At 43.8% G+C, this 22,540-nt stretch overlaps 3 protein-coding genes across 4 annotated transcripts in view; 2 read left to right on the top strand and 1 right to left on the bottom strand.

Annotated features, from left to right (window-relative positions):
• The window catches only part of zbtb20 (zinc finger and BTB domain containing 20), a 480,443-nt gene that overhangs the window by 178,709 nt on the left and 279,194 nt on the right, over positions 1–22,540 (bottom strand). The window lies entirely within an intron of this gene.
• LOC308327673 (E3 ubiquitin-protein ligase TRIM39-like) lies at positions 1,373–2,910 on the top strand (the record flags this gene model as incomplete). Its single annotated transcript, XM_080781198.1, has 1 exon — positions 1,373–2,910. The coding sequence occupies exon 1, from the start codon at positions 1,528–1,530 to the stop codon at positions 2,908–2,910; it is 1,383 nt and encodes a 460-aa protein (XP_080637324.1). The 5' UTR covers positions 1,373–1,527.
• On the top strand, positions 10,783–22,068 carry LOC308327672 (uncharacterized protein). Its single transcript, XM_080781197.1, has 4 exons — positions 10,783–12,383; positions 18,911–19,126; positions 19,358–20,216; positions 20,651–22,068. Exons 1-4 carry the CDS (start codon positions 11,016–11,018, stop codon positions 22,048–22,050), a joined length of 3,843 nt encoding a protein of 1,280 aa, XP_080637323.1. The 5' UTR covers positions 10,783–11,015; the 3' UTR covers positions 22,051–22,068.

Raw genomic sequence — 22,540 nt, 5'->3', positions numbered from 1 at the left:
AGGCTCTGGTCAGGCTCTGTCAGTGTCTCATCTGTAGAGTAAAGGCTCTGGTCAGGCTCTGTCAGTGTCTCATCTGTAGAGAAAGGCTCTGGTCAGGCTCTGTCAGTGTCTCATCTGTAGAGTTCCCAGACTCTGCTGCAGCTGACTCGGCTAATGACACACCTGTCATTTGATTACTTAACCAGTCCACTTTTCACAGTCAGTTTGCTTCAGACACAGACAGATAAAACGGAATAAAACGGTTAAAAAGGATATTGCATACTAGGTTCTCAACTTGCATCGTTCCCAAGTAGACTAACTATATACCTGCAGCAAGCCAGCAGTGTTGTTAAGCAGCCAAGTACATTTAAGATTATTGCAAATAATTGCCATGGAAATACTACTATTACAAACTGTAAATCCTGTATGATGAAATGTGTACAGGTGCTTTCTTCTCCCAGGAGAAGGAAGGGGAAGTCTGCATTTGATTTCATCAACTAAAACCATGATTCAAAAAAAAACATCGACTACCATTTCTATCACTGACAAAACTAAATAAAAGCTACATAAAAACTAAGTTATGATGACTAAAACTAAGACTAAATAAATGTACAATTTCGTCAACTGATAAAAACTATAGTCTTCTATCACAAATCATACAGGCAGAATTAAATGAATATTTCCCTGTGCCTTTTATCATATGGGCACACAACACCACCCCAATGTCATCTCATGCATCACACACACAACGACAGAGAGGGGGAGGAGCTTGCATCCAAAATGTGAAATAAATAACACATTTAGTCATTTGTATACGACACGGAACCCTTAACTGCTCATGAAGAGCAGGCAGGTGACTGGAATATACTGTCTCTGTTTATGGTGTGTACTGTACAAGGGTTAATGAGATACGGCGTACTGTACATTGTAAAACACTAACTTTCCCCATTCTGTTCACTCTCTTGTTCCCTAAACGTATACGTCTATTTGTCTTGTCTAAACTTTATAATAGATAAAAGACTGTCCTGACTTTAATACATACATTCAACCAATTCAGTATGTGTGGTGCACACTGAATCAGGCACACTGTGCGCGTGTGTGTGTGTGTGTGTGTGTGTGTGTGTGTGTGTGTGTGTGTGTGTGTGTGTGTGTGTGTGTGTGTGTGTGTGTGTGTGTGTGTGTGTGTGTGTGTGTGTGTGTGTGTGTGTGTGTGTGTGTGTGTGTGTGTGTGTGTGTGTGTGTGTGTGTGTGTGTGAGAGAGAGAGATAGAACCTGTGCAACAGGTCTGTCAAAGCTCCACCCCTCACCTGACTCATCTGAGACGGTAAGATTGCACTTTGGATCAAACGCACAACTTCCAGCGAGGAACAGACTGTCTTTCCATCCACAGCTACAGGAGGGAATAGTGACCCAGACCACTGGAACAACCTGCTGCTGACTCTGTCAACTGAATGGACTTTAACAAGAGCCTGCTCGATTCACTGCGAAAGTAAACTTCAGGGAACATCCTAGAAGACAAAGTGTTTGTAGCTTTACTGAAAAGGCAAAATGGCTGCCAAGGTGTGTCTTTCGGAAGAGGACTTTTCCTGTCCTGTGTGTCACGACATCTTTAAAGATCCCGTTCTCCTGTCCTGTAGCCACAGCTTCTGTAAAGCCTGTCTGCAGGACTGGTGGCGAGAGAAGACAATAAAGGAGTGTCCAGTTTGTAAGGAAATATCTTCGACGGATCGTCCACCTCGTAACCTGGCTCTGAAGAACCTGTGTGAGGCCTTCACACAGGAGAGACATCAGAGAACGTCAGCAGGCTCTGAGGATCTCTGCAGTCTGCATGCTGAGAAACTCAAACTGTTCTGTCTGGAATGTCAACAGCCAGTGTGTCTTGTGTGTCGAGATTCTAAAAAACACACCGGCCACAGAATCAGGCCCGTCGATGAAGTTGCTCTGGATCACAAGGAGGAGGTCCAGAAATCACTGAAGCCTTTACAGGACAAACTGGAGGTCTTTAATAAAACTAAAACAAACTACGATCAAACAGCAGAACATATTACGTTCCAGACCCGACACACAGAGACGCAGATGAAGGAACAGTTTAAGAAGCTTCATCAGTTTCTACATGATGAAGAGGAGGCCAGGATCACCGAACTGAGGGAGGAAGAGCAGCAGAAGAGTCAGATGATGAAGAAGAAGATGGAGGGTCTGAACAGAGACATATCAACCATTTCACACACGATCAGAGCCATAGAGGAGGAGCTGAGAGCTGAACATGTCTCCTTCCTGCAGAACTACAAGACCACGATGGAGAGAGTCCAGCTCACACTGCAGGACCCACAGCCGGTCTCAGGAGCACTGATAGACGTGGCCAAACACCTGGGCAACCTGGCCTTCAGAGTCTGGGACAAGATGAAGGACATTGTCTCCTACACTCCGGTCATTCTGGACCCCAACACTGCCCATCCAGGATACGCCCTGTCTGATGATCTGACCAGCGTGACAGAGGGAGAGATACAGAAGCTCCCTGACAATCCAGAGAGATTTGACCAGCTCGGCTATGTCCTTGGTTCTGAGGGCTTTAACTCAGGGAGTCACAGCTGGGATGTTGAGGTTGGAGACAATACATTCTGGCATGTAGGTGTGTTAGCAGAGTCCCTTCAGAGGAAGGGAATCACATGGGGTCAACGGTGGTTAATATACTTATTTGCAGATAAATACACTGCAGGGTCCTCAGGGTCAAACACTGTTCTCTCATTGAAGCAGAAGCCTCAGAGGATCAGAGTCCAACTGGACTGGAATGAAGGAAAGCTGTCATTCTGTGATCCTGATACTAACACACACATACACACCTTCACACACACGTTCACTGACACACTCTTTCCATGCATTTACACTGGTCTTCCTGGTTCTACTCTGAAGATCTTACCTAGATCTGTCTAACTCTGGACATGATGATGATGATGATGATGAAGACAAAGACGATAATTATATGATGATGATAAATTATAGATTGATAGAGCATCTTGATCAATCAATAATGGTAATGATAACATTAACCCAGTTTGGGCGGGAACCCATTTTGGTGTTAGCATTATGTTATGCTTTAGCTATTGAAAAATAGCAGATCTACAAGCTCCTAGCGCGCCACCGAGTGGCGCGCTAGGAGCTTGTAGGTCTGCTATTTTTGAAAAATCGTAGAAGACATTTATTTTAATCTGATCTCAGGTCAAAATGGGTTAATAACCTGATGATATTACTGACCATGTTAATGCCAATTGATGTTATAATATTGGGGTATAAATTAACCTGTTAAAGGGGAATACCACTCATTTTCAACATTTTACTATGTCATTAATATACCTTAGAGTTGTTGTGTGGAAATATATAATTTCATCATCCATTAATGATCAAAATGTAATCATGTATTTTACCATTCATGTAGTTCTACAACAAAGTTACGGCCATGACAGCAATGGTACAAAAACTGGTAAAAAAACAAAAACATGAACGATATATAATATTAATCATATTCAGGTTTTCGGCAAAGAATGAACTGGAACAGAGGAAAGCTGTCACTCTGTGATCCTGATACTAACACACACACACACACACACACACACACACACACACACACACACACACACACACACACACACACACACACACACACATAGTTAGACATGATGATGATGATGAAACTATCAACAGTATAAAATGTAATATTAATCAATTGATGGCTATTATTAGGCCTACTATAAATTAAAACTATAAATAATGTTGCGGGGTACTTATGTACGATATATGATACTTTCACTGTTCACTGTACTTTTTACGTTATTGTTTTATTTAGTGTGTAGAGAGGCATATGTACCTTCTCTGTTGAAATTACAGATCTGAATGAAAGACATAATTATGTATAAGAATGATTTGGAAAATCAAATAAACATGATCTACCACACAACGTCGTTCAGTTGCGTCAACATTGACTCCCACGTTTAAAACATTAAAAGTTATGACATTTTATATGACGCTGAGCACAGGTCAGTATGTTAAATATTACACCCGTTTTATGGAGTCTATTTCTGCCAGAGGTTTCTTCCAGTTAAAGCTGCACTACTATACAGTATGTAACTGTCCTTTTCTACCACACATTTTAACCTGCTTTCCTGCACAAGTGCTGACATTCTTTTTATACCATTGAGCTAATAGAGCCGGCCTGCTTGCTCAGGGTATACGGTTAATTTAATCATGACAGGATTGATTCTGACTGGTCAGAATTAATGCCAGATCATGACCTTTGACACGACTTTAAATGTCTCAATAGAAGAACAGGGAGACAAAATACAAGCTATATAAGTTATATTGTATTTACATACATATTGTATACATTATTTTGCATTAACACACATACCATACAGATTGGACAAAATTACAGTTTATTCAGTAAAAATAAGTTACATAGTGCCTCTTTAAGACTGCATGATATATTAACACATTCTCTGAGGTAGCAACCTATATTCTCCATACAACACATGCTTAGTATTAGAGGTGACATTCCTCTCTAACCTTAGGATGCTGTTATCATACGTGGATGTATAAAGTTTCTGAAGTTGTTGTTGTCCGACAATCCTTGAACAAAATGTTCAGTTGTTGCAGCAGTTAGTGACTTTAGGGCTGCAGACGAACATCCATACCAGGTGGTACTACAGTACTGATTAATAACAGTAGTAAACAGTACAGTACATCCATACCAGGTGGTACTACAGTACTGATTAATAACAGTAGTAAACAGTACAGTACATCCATACCAGGTGGTACTACAGTACTGAAGAACACTCATATACTACTATAGTATACTACTATTCATGGTATTAAATATGTTGATCTATTGAACCCAAAGTTGAATTGATTGTGAGTCACCTCCCCTCTCCCCTCTGCACTCTGCAGTGGCAGTCCTGTTGATTGGGAAGGTGTCATTAAGTTCTGCAGAGCGAGGAGGAGGAGGAGGGGTGTTTGATTCCAGAGCAATCTTATTTAAAAAGAGACTATAGTTTGTGTATGAATGGACGTCCTGGAAATTCATGTTTAAGTTGTTTTGTTAAAACCTTCAGTAATGGCGTGTTAACTCATGGGCCTTGTGTTTGTGCTCATTGTGAGTTAACTGCTGTGATGTGATTTGGTACGTCTCACTCCCTATAAAAGGGACCCTGCAGGCTGCAGGTTATCAGAGTCAGTTAGACCGTGGTTGACACTAACGGGTAACAGCCTGCGTGAGAGCTGCCATAGGGCCCTTTGGGAAGGAATGATGCGTTCACATGGGATCAGGGCAAACCAGGAGTAATGCTGCGTTCACATGGGATCAGGGCAAACCAGGAGTAATGCTGCGTTCACATGGGATCAGGGCAAACCAGGAGTAATGCTGCGTTCACATGGGATCAGGGCAAACCAGGAGTCATTCTAGTGGACGGGAGCAGGACGGTATAAACGGAACAGGCATCAAAGTTAAAATATTAAATCTTTTTACCGTTCAAGGTTTCTTTATTTTGTCTCCCAAGGAAGAAATTTGTCTTGGACCCCAAGGACCCGCCCTGCAGCATACAGATACATTACAATACAATACATTACAATACAATACAATACAATACAATACTAGACAACAAAGGCACACAGTGACCCGTACAACATTAAAAAACCACACACCAACATACCTAGTGCAAAAAAGAAGAACATCACCTCATAACCTTCGACCCCTACCCTGTCTGCCCTCTGCAAGGACTCTGTTGAGGAGTGTGATTGACAGACAGAGGGACAAAGGAATGCTTGTACCTTGTATTTGTACGCATGGACCTCGTACCTCCTACCTGATGGCATTAGGCGATACTCAGGGTATAGTACATGGGAGGGGTCAGACACAATGTTCTTAACCTGTCCAATGGTGGCCTGCAGCTCAAAGATGACCTGGGGGGTGATCGGAGGTGTAGACAGACCCATGATCTTCGCTGCCATTTTGGCTAATCTAAGAATCTCAGATTTGTATTTTACAGTTAGGTTTCCAATCCAACTGGTGATACCATGCCTTAGAATTGACTCTATACTAGCTCTATAGAAGATCAGAATTATGTTTCTACTCTATACTAGCTCTAAGATCAGCATTATGTTTCTACTCTATACTAGCTCTATAGAAGATCAGCATTATGTTTCTACTCTATACTAGCTCTATAGAAGATCAGCATTATGTTTCTACTCACACCAACAAGTCTGAGCCTACGTAGAAGATGAAGGCGTTGGCGTTGCACACATACTTGTCACATGGGAGTGCCAGCTTATATCACAATCAATGTGTTCCGTGCCGTCCAGCAGGTTTTGCCGTTTGCCGTCTACCACTTGCCTGACTCCATGTGAACGCAGCATAAGGGTATATTATGGTCTGTTACAGCTTCTCGTCTGTGTAGCTGTTGTTCCATAGTGTGTTGTCCTCAAAGTGTGTTTCTGTTTGTACAACTGTTATTTTGGCCAATCTTGTTTTTTTTCCCGTCTTTGTCGAGGCTGCACGGTTGTATAGTGTGCACTGGACTGCTGGTGTTTGGAAAGGTGAATTAAACTCCCAAAAGGGCATTCTTGGACTCTTTGACTGTCTTTTTGGAGCCTTGCCCGTTCGGCCAACTATCACAGAGAGATTAGACGTTTTCCCGGAGAGCCAAACGAGTGGAAATAGCAGATCTACAAGCACACAAAATGAGTCGCTCCGCACAGTGTTGTGAGCTTCTAGAGCGGCTATTTTCACAGCATCCGTTTAATCCCAATTTTGTCCTACAATTTTATAAACGTCCTTACATTGCCCTGCACAATGTAGAGTTTGTTGAGCCCTTTATCATTAGGTTTAAAAGCATCTGAAAATACAAATTACAGATCAAGTTGAGACCTTTTGTTGACGGCCCCTAAATTGCTCTGTTGCTGAATACCTATTATCCAATATGAAATGATCCTTACCGGCAGCCCTATTATTGACTGGCAGGAAGTTAAACCTGTTCAGTGACTGTACCTGTCTGTAGAGTTCTAAGCTGCATGTGTACTGTATGTTTTGACAGGATACAGGATGTACAGTATGGAGGATGGAGATGACTGGAGATGCCGCTGGAGGGCTCGTCCGAGGATCACTGTAGAGAGAGAGGGACTCTGTCTCTTTAACTGTTCCACAGTTTGACCCCTGACCCCATGGCCATCACCTGTCCTACACACCTGATGACGTCACAGTTTGACCCCTGACCCCATGGCCATCACCTGTCCTACACAACTGATGACGTCACAGTTTGACCCCTGACCCCATGGCCATCACCTGTCCTACACAACTGATGACGTCACAGTTTGACCCCTGACCCCATGGCCATCACCTGTCCTACACACCTGATGACGTCCAGTAGAAGACGGCTCAAGGTAGGAACGGTTTCCATATATATATATTTTGAGTGGTGCTAGCCACTCCTATGAACAGCTGTGTGTGTCCATCCGTATGTCTGTCCCTGTGTTTCCTTTCTTTGCTGCTGCTGCTTGTTGTAAGCCGTGCCGTAGCCAGGCCTATACTAATGTGATTCAAGGTGTACTTTTGCTGTTATTTTGGGACCCAATAACCGGGTGGCTGATGTTCAGTGACTGTGGCTGAAGTGAACGTACTGTGTGTGTGACTGTACGTTGAGTTGTACCTGTTGAAGGCAGTGAGTTGTATAACAAGGAAGGAACATGCATGTTCACTTGGAATTGAAGATGATGAAGTGCATCTACAGTGTGTCTGTTGTTGAAGCTTAGGAGTGATTGGTTCATGACTGGCATGGTGGTGAAACCTATCACACACATTATATAATAATAATAATAATAATAATAAAACTTTATTTGTATAGCACCTTTCATGACATGAAATGCAGCTCAAAGTGCTTTACAGAAAAATGGAGAATAAAAGAAAAGCAAGGCACCAACATTAAGAACAAGCAGTAATGCAAGACAGTAAAATAATAAAAGATCAATTAAAAGCAATGTTGTAGAAGTGGGTCTTGAGCTGAGCTTTAAAAATGTCTACAGAGGCTGCCTGACGAAGGTACAGTGGGAGCTTGTTCCATGCCTACGGCCCGTAGAAGCAAAAAGCTGCTTCCCCGTATTTTTTAGTTGCCATTTTTTTTGGCAAAGCGAGCAGGCCAGCAGTGGAAGACCTTAGGGGGCGGTTTGGGACATATTTAGGCAGGCAGTCATGTAGGTAGGAACCATTGAGAGCTTTATAGACAAGTAAAATAATTTTAAAATCAATCCTAAAAAATATCACATACAAAGTCCTGGGCTTTGATGTGTCTCATTCTCTAGATATGGCTCTGTGTTGTTACTTATTAAACTGATCTAAACCAAAAAGTGTTCACAAATGTGACTGGTGGAATTAAACAAGTTATTATTTTTATTTTAATTCATGGAAATTCTTTGTTTTGTTTTGTTAAAAATAGTTACAATCATTAAAAAAAAATGGAAATGCAGGACAAGAAAATGAAAATAAAATCATAAGAATTGGTGCCAAAAATAACCCACGGCTTGGGAAACGTTACAGGACTAAGGTCTGACTAACAGCTGATGAGTTTATCATTCATGCCCTCATGAAGACTCTAAGGAGTCGAAACATGTTGGCTTTTTAAACTTTAGTACCCTGATTTTACATCTGTCCTCTCTCCTTTTTGAGCGGTGCCAAACCGCCCCAATGAGTGACCGAGTGTGTATGACTGTATGTATGTATCTATGTCTGTCTGTAAGAGGCCTCAACAGCTGTGTATTTCTGACTGTATGTATGTAAGTAGGTCTGTCTGAGTACGAGGCTTCAACAGCTGTGCATTTCTGACTGTATGTATGTAAGTATGTCTGTCTGAGTACGAGGCTTCAACAGCTGCAAACTCCGCTGGGTGGCAATAAACGCACCACGTCTCTGTATGTGTGTATGTATGTCTGTAATCCACCTAACTCCAGAACCATTCGCCACACTGACATTTGACACACACGTTCCACACCACCACACGAAGTGCAGTGTTCCACACCACCACACGGAGTGCAGTGTTCCTCACCACCACACGGAGTGCAGTGTTCCACACCACCACACGGAGTGCAGTGTTCCACACCACCACACGGAGTGCAGTGTTCCACACCACCACACGGAGTGCAGTGTTCCACACCACCACACGGAGTGCAGTGTTCCACACCACCACACGGAGTGCAGTGTTCCACACCACCACACGGAGTGCAGTGTTCCTCACCACCACACGGAGTGCAGTGTTCCACACCACCACACGGAGTGCAGTGTTCCACACCACCACACGGAGTGCAGTGTCATCCTTGAGTCTGTCGGATACATGGTTGTCCAGAACCGCCACGCAGGGCTGGACTGGGACAAATATTCGGCCCGGGCATTTTCGCGTGAATTTTGGCCCAGACCGGCCCACCACAACCAGACCGGCCCACCACAACCAGACCGGCCCACCACAACCAGACCGGCCCACCACAACCAGACCGGCCCACCACAACCAGCGTACAGATATAGCAGAAACTTTACCGCCCCGCTCCGTCGCGGCACACACAAACAAACAAGCCCCTAATAATACCACCACTTTTACAGAACAACATAAATAATACAAACCAACAGACAACTACACAACCCTTTGTAGAGGGTTTATTTGTCACTCACTGATATACAGGTACAGTGACATTATCATGATGGCACTGGCAGAATGGCAGCACGCCCGGACCTTTCCTGGTGGCCTGCCGCCTATTGGTTTTTTGTAAATCATGGCGGCCCCCTACGGTCGCGGCCCACCAGGAAAATGCCCGGTATGTCCGATGGCCAGTCCAGCCCTGGCGCCACGAAAGGCTCTGGTCAGGCTCTGTCAGTGTCTCATCTGTAGAGTAAAGGCTCTGGTCAGGCTCTGTCAGTGTCTCCTCTGTAGAGTAAAGGCTCTGGTCAGGCTCTGTCAGTGTCTCCTCTGTAGAGAAAGGCTCTGGTCAGGCTCTGTCAGTGTCTCATCTGTAGAGTAAAGGCTCTGGTCAGGCTCTGTCAGTGTCTCATCTGTAGAGTTCACAGCCTCTGCTGCAGCAGAGGCTAATGACACACCTGTCATTTGATTACTTAACCAGTCCACTTTTCACAGTCAGTTTGCTTCAGACACAGACAGATAAAACGGAATAAAACGGTTAAAAAGGATATTGCATACTAGGTTCCCAACTTGCATCGTTCCCAAGTAGGCTAACTATACCTGCAGCAAGCCAGCAGTGTTGTTAAGCAGCCAAGTACATTTAAGATTATTGCAAATAATTGCCTTGGAAATACTACTCTTACAAACTGTAAATCCTGTATGATGAAATGTGTACAGGTGCTTTCTTCTCCCAGGAGAAGGAAGGGGAAGTCTGCATTTGATTCATTCATCAACTGACTGCCTGACGTTCCTTCCTAAAGGGGAGTTTTTCGTTACCATTGTCGCAATGTTGCTTGCTCTGGGTGGATCTTTGTTGGTTGTAAAGTGTCTTGAGACAACTTGTTGTGATTTGACACTATAATAAAATTGAATTGAATTGAATTGAATTCAACCAATTCAGTATGTGTGGTGCACACTGAATCAGGCACACTGTGTGTGTGTGTGTGTGTGTGTGTGTGTGTGTGTGTGTGTGTGTGTGTGTGTGTGTGTGTGTGTGTGTGTGAGAGATAGAACCTGTGCAACAGGTCTGTCAAAGCTCCACTCCTCACCTGACTCATCTGAGACGGTAAGATTGCACTTTGGATCAAACGCACAACTTCCAGCGAGGAGGACAGACTGTCTTTCCATCCACAGCTACAGGAGGGAATAGTGACCCAGACCACTGGAACAACCTGCTGCTGACTCTGTCAACTGAATGGACTTTAACAAGAGCCTGCTCGATTCACTGCGAAAGTAAACTTCAGGGAACATCCTAGAAGACAGAGTGTTACCACAACTGACTGGCTGGATTTCCTGTCTTGAGCAGAGTGTTTGTAGCTTTACTGAAAAGGCAAAATGGCTGCCAAGGTGTGTCTTTCGGAAGAGGACTTTTCCTGTCCTGTGTGTCACGACATCTTTAAAGATCCCGTTCTCCTGTCTTGTAGCCACAGCTTCTGTAAAGCCTGTCTGCAGGACTGGTGGCGAGAGAAGACAATAAAGGAGTGTCCAGTTTGTAAGGAAATATCTTCGACGGATCGTCCACCTCGTAACCTGGCTCTGAAGAACCTGTGTGAGGCCTTCACACAGGAGAGACATCAGAGAACGTCAGCAGGCTCTGAGGATCTCTGCAGTCTGCATGCTGAGAAACTCAAACTGTTCTGTCTGGAATGTCAACAGCCAGTGTGTCTTGTGTGTCGAGATTCTAAAAAACACACCGGCCACAGAATCAGGCCCGTCGATGAAGCTGCTCTGGATCACAAGGAGGAGGTCCAGAAATCACTGAAGCCTTTACAGGACAAACTGGAGGTCTTTAATGAAACTAAAACAAACTACGATCAAACAGCAGAACACATTACGTTTCAGACCCCGCACACAGAGACGCAGATGAAGGAACAGTTTAAGAAGCTTCATCAGTTTCTACATGATGAAGAGGAGGCCAGGATCACCGAACTGAGGGAGGAAGAGCAGCAGAAGAGTCAGATGATGAAGAAGAAGATGGAGGGTCTGAACACAGACATATCAACCATTTCACACACGATCAGAGCCACAGAGGAGGAGCTGAGGGCTGAACACGTCTCATTCCTGCAGAACTACAAGACCACGATGGAGAGAGTCCAGCTCACACTGCAGGACCCACAGCCGGTCTCAGGAGCACTGATAGACGTGGCCAAACACCTGGGCAACCTGGCCTTCAAAGTCTGGGACAAGATGAAGGACATTGTCTCCTACACTCCTGTCATTCTGGACCCCAACACTGCCCATCCAGCATTAACCCTGTCTGATGATCTGACCAGCGTGACATGGGGAGAGATACAGAAGGTCCCTGAAAATCCAGAGAGATTTGAATATGGCTATGTCCTTGGTTTTGAGGGCTTTAACTCAGGGAGTCACAGCTGGGATGTTGAGGTTGGAGACAATACATTCTGGGAAGTAGGTGTGTTACCAGAGTCCCACCAGAGGAAGGGGTACACACGGGCTCAACGGTGGTTAATATACTTATTTGCAGGTAAATACACTGCAGGGTCCTCAGGGTCAAACACTGTTCTCTCATTGAAGCAGAAGCCTCAGAGGATCAGAGTCCAACTGGACTGGAATGAAGGAAAGCTGTCATTCTGTGATCCTGATACTAACACACACATACACACCTTCACACACAGGTTCACTGACACACTCTTTCCATGCCTTGGTGGTCCTGGTGGTCCTCTGAAGATCTTACCTAGATCTGTCTAACTCTGGACATGATGATGATGATGATGATGAAGACAAAGACGATAATTATATGATGATAAATTATAGATTGATAGAGCATCTTGATCAATCAATAATGGTAATAATGTTAACATTAACCCATTTTGGGAGGGAACCCCTTTTGGTGTTAGCATTATGTTATGCTTTAGCTATTGAAAAATAGGAGATCTACAAGTTCGTAGCGCGCCACCGAGTGGCGCGCTAGGAGCTTGTAGGTCTGCTATTTTTGAGAAATCGTAGAAGACATTTTTTTAATCTGATCTCAGGTCAAAATGGGTTAATAACCTGATGATATTACTGACCATGTTAATGCCAATTGATGTTATAATATTGGGGTTTAGGTGTATAAATTAACCTGTTAAAGGGGAATACCACTCATTTTCAACATTTTACTATGTCATTAATATACCTTAGAGTTGTTGTGTGGAAATAAATCATTTCATCATCCATTAATGATCAAAATGTAATCATGTCTTTTACCATTCATGTAGCTCTACAACAAAGTTACGGCCATGACAGCAATGGTACAAAAACTGGTAAAAAAAACAAAAACATGAACGATATATAATATTAATCATATTCAGGTTTTCGGCAAAGAATGAACTGGAACAGAGGAAAGCTGTCACTCTGTGATCCTGATACACACACACACACACACACACACACACACACACACACACACACACACACACACACACACACACACACACACACACATAGTTAGACATGATGATGATGATGAAACTATCAACAGTATAAAATGTAATATTAATCAATTGATGGCTATTATTAGGCCTACTATAAATTAAAACTATAAATAATGTTGCGGGGTACTTATGTACGATATATGATACTTTCACTGTTCACTGTACTTTTTAGTTATTTTTTTATTTAGTGTGTAGAGAGGCATATGTACCTTCTCTGTTGAAATTACAGGTCTGAATGAAAGACATAATTATGTATAAGAATGATTTGGGAAATCAAATAAACATGATCTACCACACAACGTCGTTCAGTTGCGTCAACATTGACTCCCACGTTTAAAACATTAAAAGTTATGACATTTTATATGACGCTGAGCACAGGTCAGTATGTTAAATATTACACCCGTTTTATGGAGTCTATTTCTGCCAGAGGTTTCTTCCAGTTAAAGCTGCACTACTATACAGTATGTAACTGTCCTTTTCTACCACACATTTTAACCTGCTTTCCTGCACAAGTGCTGACATTTCTCTTTTTTTATACCATTGAGCTAATAGAGCCGGCCTGCTTGCTCGGGGGATACGTTTAATTTAATCATGACAGGATTAATTCTGACTGGTCAGAATTAATGCCAGATCATGACCTTTGACACGACTTTAAATGTCTCAATAGAAGAACAGGGAGACAAAATACAAGCTATATAAGTTATATTGTATTAACATACATATTGTATACATTATTTTGCATTAACACATACCATACAGATTGGACAAAATTACAGTTTATTCAGTAAAAATAAGGTACATAGTGCCTCTTTAAGACTGCATGATATATTAACACATTCTCTGAGGTAGCAACCTATATTCTCCATACAACACATGCTTAGTATTAGAGGTGATATTCCTCGCTAACCTTAGGATGCTGTTATCATACGTGGATGTATAAAGTTTCCGAAGTTGTTGTTGTCCAACAATCTTTGAACAAAATGTTCAGTTGTTGCAGCAGTTGTGACTTTAGGGCTGCAGACGAACATCCATACCAGGTGGTACTACAGTACTGATTAATAACAGTACAGTACATCCATACCAGGTGGTACTACAGTACTGAAGAACACTCATATACTACTATAGTGTACTACTATTCATGGTATTAAATATGTTGATCTATTGAACCGAAAGTTGAATTGATTGTGAGTCACCTCCCCTCTCCCCTCTGCACTCTGCAGTGGCAGTCCTGTTGATTGGGAAGGTGCCCTTAAGTTCTGCAGAGAGAGGAGGAGGAGGAGGCGTGTTTGATTCCAGAGCAATCTTATTTAAAAAGAGACTATAGTTTGTGTATGAATGGACGTCCTGGAAATTGATGTTTAAGTTGTTTTGTTAAAACCTTAATTAGTAATGGCGTGTTAACTCATGGGCCTTGTGTTTGTGCTCATTGTGAGTTAACTGCTGTGATGTGATTTGGTACGTCTCACTCCCTATAAAAGGGACCCTGCAGGCTGCAGGTTATCAGAGTCAGTTAGACCGTGGTTGACACTAACGGGTAACAGCCTGCGTGAGAGCTGCCATAGGGCCCTTTGGGAAGGAATGATGCGTTCACATGGGATCAGGGCAAACCAGGAGTAATGCTGCGTTCACATGGGATCAGGGCAAACCAGGAGTAATGCTGCGTTCACATGGGATCAGGGCAAACCAGGAGTCATTCTAGTGGACGGGAGCAGGACGGTATAAACGGAACAGGCATCAAAGTTAAAATATTAAATCTTTTTACCGTTCAAGGTTTCTTTATTTTGTCTCCCAAGGAAGAAATTTGTCTTGGACCCCAAGGACCCGCCCTGCAGCATACAGATACATTACAATACAATACAATACATTACAATACAATACAATACAATACATTACAATACAATACAATACAATACAATACAATACATTACAACACAATACAATACAATACATTACAATACAATACAATACATTACAACACAATACAATACAATACAATACAATACATTACAATACAATACAATACTAGACAACAAAGGCACACAGTGACCCGTACAACATTAAAAAACCACACACCAACATACCTAGTGCAAAAAAGAACATCACCTCATAACCTTCGACCTCTACCCTGTCTGCCCTCTGCAAGGACACTGTTGAGGAGTGTGATTGACAGACAGAGGGACAAAGGAATGCTTGTACCTATTGTATTTGCACGCATGTACCTCGTATCTCCTACCTGATGGCATTAGCCGATACTCGGGGTATAGTACATGGGAGGGGTCAGACACAATTTTCTTAACCTGCGCAAAGATGACCTGGGGGGTGATCGGAGGCGTAGACAGACCCATGATCTTACCTGCCATTTGGGCTAATCTAAGGATCTCAGATTTGTATTTTATAGTTAGGTTTCCAATCCAACTGGTGATACCATACGTTAGAATTTACTCTATACTAGCTCTATAGAAGATCAGCATTATGTTTCTACTCTATACTAGCTCTATAGAAGATCAGCATTATGTTTCTACTCTATACTAGCTCTATAGAAGATCAGCATTATGTTTCTACTCACACCAACAAGTCTGAGCCTACGTAGAAGATGAAGGCGTTGGCGTTGCACACATACTTGTCACATGGGAGTGCCAGCTTATATCACAATCAATGTGTTCCGTGCCGTCCAGCAGGTTTTGCCGTTTGCCGTCTACCGCTTGCCTGACTCCATGTGAACGCAGCATAAGGGTAAATGGTCTGTTACAGCTTCTCGTCTGTGTAGCTGTTGTTCCATAGTGTGTTGTCCTCAGTGTGTTTCTGTTTGTACGACTGTTATTTTGGCCAATCTTGTTTTTTTCCCGTCTTTGTCGAGGCTGCACGGTTGTATAGTGTGCACTGGACTGCTGGTGTTTGGAAAGGTGAATTAAACTCCCAAAAGGGCATTCTTGGACTCTTTGGCTGTGTTTTTGGAGCCTTGACCGTTCGGTCAACTATCACAGAGAGATTAGACGTTTTCCCAGAGAGCCAAACGAGTGGAAATAGCAGATCTACAAGAACACAAAATGAGTCTCTCCGCACAGTGTTGTGAGCTTCTAGAGCGGCTATTTTCACACCATCCGTTTAATCCCAATTTTGTCCTACAATTTTATAAACGTCCTTACATTGCCCTGCACAATGTAGAGTTTGTTGAGCCCTTTATCATTAGGTTTAAAAGCATCTGAAAATGCAAATTACAGATCAAGTTGAGGCCTTTGTTGACTGCCCCCTAAATTGCTCTGTTGCTGAATACCTATTATCCAATATGAAATGATCCTTACCGGCAGCCCTATTATTGACTGGCAGGAAGTTAAACCTGTTCAGTGACTGTACCTGTCTGTAGAGTTCTAAGCTGCATGTGTACTGTATGTTTTGACAGGATACAGGATGTACAGTATGGAGGATGGAGATGACTGGAGATGCCGCTGGAGGGCTCGTCCGAGGATCACTGTAGAGAGAGAGGGACTCTGTCTCTTTAACTGTTCCACAGTTTGACCCCTGACCCCATGGCCATCACCTGTCCTACACAACTGATGACGTCACAGTTTGACCCCTGACCCCATGGCCATCACCTGTCCTACACAACTGATGGCGTCACAGTTTGACCCCTGACCCCATGGCCATCACCTGTCCTACACAACTGATGACATCCAGTAGAAGACGGCTCAAGGTAGGAACGGTTTCCATATATATATATTTTGAGTGGTGCTAGCCACTCCTATGAACAGCTATGTGTGTCCATCCGTATGTCTGTCCCTGTGTTTCCTTTCTTTGCTGCTGCTGCTGCTTGTTGTAAGCCGTGCCGTAGCCAGGCCTATACTAATGTGATTCAAGGTGTACTATTGCTGTTATTTGGGGACCCAATAACCGGGTGGCTGATGTTCAGTGACTGTGGCTGAAGTGAACGTACTGTGTGTATGACTGTACGTTGAGTTGTACCTGTTGAAGGCAGTGAGTTGTATAACAAGGAAGGAACATGCATGTTCACTTGGAATTGAAGATGATGAAGTGGATCTACAGTGTGTCTGCTGTTGAAGCTTAGGAGTTATTGGTTCATGACTTGCATGGTGGTGAAACCTATCACACACATTATATAATAATAATAATAATAATAAAACTTTATTTGTATAGCACCTTTCATGACATGAAATGCAGCTCAAAGTGCTTTACAGAAAAATGGAGAATAAAAGAAAAGCAAGGCACCAACATTAAGAACAAGCAGTAATGCAATACAGTGAAAAAAATAAAAGATCAATTAAAAGCAATGTTGTAGAAGTGGGTCTTGAGCTGAGCTTTAAAAATGTCTCCAGAGGCTGCCTGACGAAGGTACAGTGGGAGTTTGTTCCATGCCGACGGCCCGTAGAAGCAAAAAGCTGCTTCCCCGTATTTTTTAGTTGCCATTTTTTTTGGCAAAGCGAGCAGGCCAGCAGTGGAAGACCTTAGCGGGCGATTTGGGACATATTTAGGCAGGCAGTCATGTAGGTAGGAACCATTGAGAGCTTTATAGACAAGTAAAATAATTTTAAAATCAATCCTAAAAAATATCACATATACAGTCCTGGGCTTTGATGTGTCTCATTCTCTAGATATGACTCTGTGTTGTTACTTATTAAACTGATCTAAAGCAAAAAGTGTTCACAAATGTGACTGGTGGAATTAAACAAGTTATTATTTTTTATTTTAATTCATGGAAATTCTTTGTTTTGTTTTGGTAAAAAATAGTTACAATCATAAAAAAATATATTTGGAAATGCAGGACAAGAAAATGAAAATAAAATCATAAAAATTGGTGCCAAAAATAACCCACGGCTTGGGAAACGTTACAGGACTAAGGTCTGACTAACAGCTGATGAGTTTATCATTCATGCCCTGATGAAGACTCTAAGGAGTCGAAACATGTTGGCTTTTTAAACTTTAGTACCCTGATTTTACATCTGTCCTCTCTCCTTTTTGAGCGGTGCCAAACCGCCCCAATGAGTGACCGAGTGTGTATGACTGTATGTATGTATCTATGTCTGTCTGTAAGAGGCCTCAACAGCTGTGTATTTCTGACTGTATGTATGTAAGTAGGTCTGTCTGAGTACGAGGCTTCAACAGCTGTGCATTTCTGACTGTATGTATGTAAGTATGTCTGTCTGAGTACGAGGCTTCAACAGCTGTGTATTTCTGACTGTATGTATGTAAGTATGTCTGTCTGAGTACGAGGCTTCAACAGCTGCAAACTCCGAACCACGTCTCTGTATGTGTGTATGTACGTCTCTAATCCACCTAACTCGAGAACCATTCGCCACACTGACATTTGACACACACGTTCCACACCACCACACGGAGTGCAGTGTTCCTCACCACCACACGGAGTGCAGTGTTCCACACCACCACACGGAGTGCAGTGTTCCTCACCACCACACGGAGTGCAGTGTTCCACACAACCACACGGAGTGCAGTGTTCCTCACCACCACACGGAGTGCAGTGTTCCACAGCACCACACGGAGTGCAGTGCCATCCTTGAGTCTGTCGGATACATGGTTGTTCAGAACCGCCACGCAGGGCTGGACTGGGACAAATATTCGGCCCGGGCATTTTTGCGTGAATTTGGCCCATGCAGACCGGCCCACCACAACCAGACCGGCCCACCACAACCAGTTGCTGGCAAGGTACTGGCCAAGGTGATGCTCATTAATACCATCACAGAGGAAATTCTACCTGAGTCACAGTGTGGGTTTCGGAAGAATAGGAGTACGGTTGACATGATTTTTACAACACGGCAACTCCAGGAGAAGTGTCGGGAACAACACCAGGACCTATTCATGGCCTTTATCGATCTCTCCAAGGCCTTCGATACAGTCAACAGGGAGCTCCTCTGGAGCGTGCTTAGCAAGTTTGGCTGCCCAGCCAAGTTTGTCAGCATCCTCCGCCAGTTCCACGACGGGATGATGGCCCGTGTGACCATCGGAGGACTAGAGTCTGAATCCTTCCCTGTACGCACAGGGGTAAGACAGGGGTGTTTGCTGGCACCTCTGCTCTTCAATGTCTTCCTCCTGTGTGTTACCCATCTTCTCCATAAGGAGCTTGAGTCCAGCAGTGGTGTTTTAGTGGATTTCAGACTGGATGGAAACCTTTTTAATATCAGGAGGCTACAGGCAAAGACCAAACTGTCCACAGAGCAGGTCATTGAGTTGCAGTATGCAGATGACTGTGCTCTTGTGGCACACTCTCCACAGGACCTCCAGTCCATCCTTGCTGTGGTTGTCAAGGCCTACAGCAGGATGAGCCTGTCTGTCAACACCACCAAGACAGAAGTGGTCTGCCAATGGAGCTCCAGTACCCCACACACCCTGCCTGCCTTCACCATCGACCACAAGCCACTTACAATAACTCCATCATTTAAATACCTGGGCAGTATCCTCTCTGAAGACTGCAGTATCGACAGTGAAATCCAAAACCGGATCAAGCAGGTATCAGCTGCCTTTGGGAGACTACGGCGACGGGTCTTCCAAAACAACAACCTTCATCTGCACACCAAAGTTTCTGTTTACCAGGCTGTCTGTATCACCACCCTCCTCTACAGCTGTGAAGCATGGACCCCATGTAGCCGTCACATCAAGGCCCTGGAGCGCTTCCATGTTGGATGCCTGCAGCGCATCCTTGGCCTCACCTGGCGTGATCATGTACCTCAGACTGAAACACTTGCCAAGACCAACTGCAGGAGTATTGAGGCCATGATCACCCAGCACCAACTGCGCTGGCTCGGACACGTCATACGGATGCCCCAAGATCGGCTGCCCCGTAGAGTGCTGTATGGCCAGCTCCACCATGGCCAGCGCCTGGCAGGAGGGCCAAAGAAGCGCTACAAAGACCAGCTGAAGACCTCACTGAGGAAATGTAAGATCAGGCCTGAGGACCTGGAGGACCGTGACTCATGGCGGCAGCGCTGTCACCAAGGAACCCAGAGGCTGGAGGAGGACAGGACTGTCAGAAGACAGCAACAGAGGCAACAGAGACACAGGAGGAACACACCCATGACTGCCATTACCACTACCACCACTACAACCTACCCATGCCCCACCTGCAATAAAACATGTAATTCCAGGATTGGACACTTTAGCCATCAAAGAACTCACCGTTAAGGACATAAGTGGACCATAAGCAAGTAAGTGCGTGTGTGTGTGTGTGTGTGTGTGTGTGGGTGTGGGTGTGGATGTGGGTGTGTGATAGAACTTGTGTAACAGGTCTGTCAAAGCTCCACCCCTCACCTGAGACGGTAAGATTGCACTTTGGATCAAACGCACAACTTCCAGCGAGGAGGACAGACAGTCTTTCCATCCACAGCTACAGGAGGGAATAGTGACCCAGACCACTGGAACAACCTGCTGCTGACTCTGTCAACTGAATGGACTTTAACAAGAGCCTGCTCGATTCACTGCGAAAGTAAACTTCAGGGAACATCCTAGAAGACAGAGTGTTACCACAACTGACTGGCTGGATTTCCTGTCTTGAGCATTGAGTGTTTGTAGCTTTACTGAAAAGCCAAATGGCTGCCAAGGTGTGTCTTTCGGAAGAGGAATTTTCCTGTCCTGTCTGTCACGACACCTTTAAAGATCCTGTTATCCTGTCGTGTAGCCACAGCTTCTGCAAAGACTGTCTACAGGACTGGTGGAAAGGGAAGGAAATAAAGGAGTGTCCAGTTTGTAAGAGGAGAAATTCAATGGGGTTTCCACCCTGTAACCTGGCTCTGAGGAACCTGTGTGAGGCCTTCACACAGGAGAGACAGAGAACGTCAGCAGGCTCTGAGGATCTCTGCAGTCTGCATGCTGAGAGACTCAAACTGTTCTGTCTGGAATGTCAACAGCCAGTGTGTCTTGTTTGTCGAGATTCTAAAAAACACACCGGCCACAGAATCAGGCCTGTCGATGAAGTTGCTCTGGATTACAAGGAGGAGGTCCAGAAATCACTGAAGCCTTTACAGGACAAACTGGAGGTCTTTAATAAAACTAAAACAAACTACGACCAAACAGCAGAACACCTTACGTTCCAGACCCGGCGCACAGAGACGCAGATGAAGGAACAGTTTAAGAAGCTTCATCAGTTTCTACATGATGAAGAGGAGGCCAGGATCACCGAACTGAGGGAGGAAGAGCAGCAGAAGAGTCAGATGATGAAGAAGAAGATGGAGGGTCTGAACAGAGACATATCAACCATTTCACACACGATCAGAGCCATAGAGGAGGAGCTGAGAGCTGAACACATCTCATTCCTGCAGAACTACAAGACCACGATGGAGAGAGTCCAGCTCACACTGCAGGACCCACAGCCGGTCTCAGGAGCACTGATAGACGTGGCCAAACACCTGGGCAACCTGGCCTTCAGAGTCTGGGACAAGATGAAGGACATTGTCTCCTACACTCCTGTCATTCTGGACCCCAACACTGCCTATCCAGGATGCACCCTGTCTGATGATCTGACCAGCGTGAGACAGGGAGAGATACAGAAGCTCCCTGACAATCCAGAGAGATTTGACCAGCTCGGCTTTGTCCTTGGTTCTGAGGGCTTTAACTCAGGGAGTCACAGCTGGGATGTTGAGGTTGGAGACAATTCACACTGGTATGTAGGTGTGTTAGCAGAGTCCCTTCAGAGGAAGGGAACCACACGGGGTCAACTGTGGATAATATACTTAGAACAAGGTAAATACAGAGCATTCTCCTTGGGGTCAAACACTGTTCTCTCATTGAACTTGAAGCAGAAGCCTCAGAGGATCAGAGTCCAACTGGACTGGAATGAAGGAAAGCTGTCATTCTGTGATCCTGATACTAACACACACATACACACCTTCACACACAGGTTCACTGACACACTCTTTCCATTCATTCACACTGGTCCTGGTGGTCCTCTGAAGATCTTACCTAGATCTGTCTAACTCTGGACAATGAATGATGATGATGATGAAGACAAAGACGATAATTATATGATGATGATTAATTATAGATTGATGGAGCATCTTGATCAATCAATAATGGTAATAATAACATTAACCCATTTTGGGCGGGAACCCCTTTTGGTGTTAGCATTATTTTATGCTTTAGCTATTTTTGAAAAATCGTAGAAGACATTTATTTTAATCTGATCTCAGGTCAAAATGGGTTAATAACCTGATGATATTACTGACCATGTTAATGCCAATTGATGTTATAATATTGGGGTTTAGGTGTTAAAGGGGAATACCACTCATTCAACATTTTACTATGTCATTAATATACCTTAGAGTTGTAGTGTGGAAATAAGTCCCCCCTCCCCCCCATTATGTGTTTCCTAGAACTGGAGGTCTGATAAAAATCATTAACATTATGAAGTACATCTTTGTGATGTCACTGAGATGTACTTCATAATGTTAATGATTCTTTTCCAGA

Source organism: Protomyctophum bolini, assembly GCF_963924005.1.
Source record: "Protomyctophum bolini genome assembly, chromosome: 13".
NCBI lineage: Eukaryota > Metazoa > Chordata > Actinopteri > Myctophiformes > Myctophidae > Protomyctophum > Protomyctophum bolini.
Note: the sequence above shows the minus strand (reverse complement) of the source record. Positions and strands in the feature narration are given on the sequence as shown.

Excerpts from the sequence above, each read along its gene's own strand:
- LOC308327672 (XM_080781197.1), top strand. The coding sequence starts at position 11,016 with ATGGCTGCCAAGGTGTGTCTTTCGGAAGAGGACTTTTCCTGTCCTGTG. Across the intron at positions 12,384-18,910 it reads TGAAGATCTTACCTAGATCT|GAGAAGTGTCGGGAACAACA; the intron begins GTCTAACTCTGG and ends CGGCAACTCCAG. Across the intron at positions 20,217-20,650 it reads CCCCACCTGCAATAAAACAT|CTTTACTGAAAAGCCAAATG; the intron begins GTAATTCCAGGA and ends GAGTGTTTGTAG.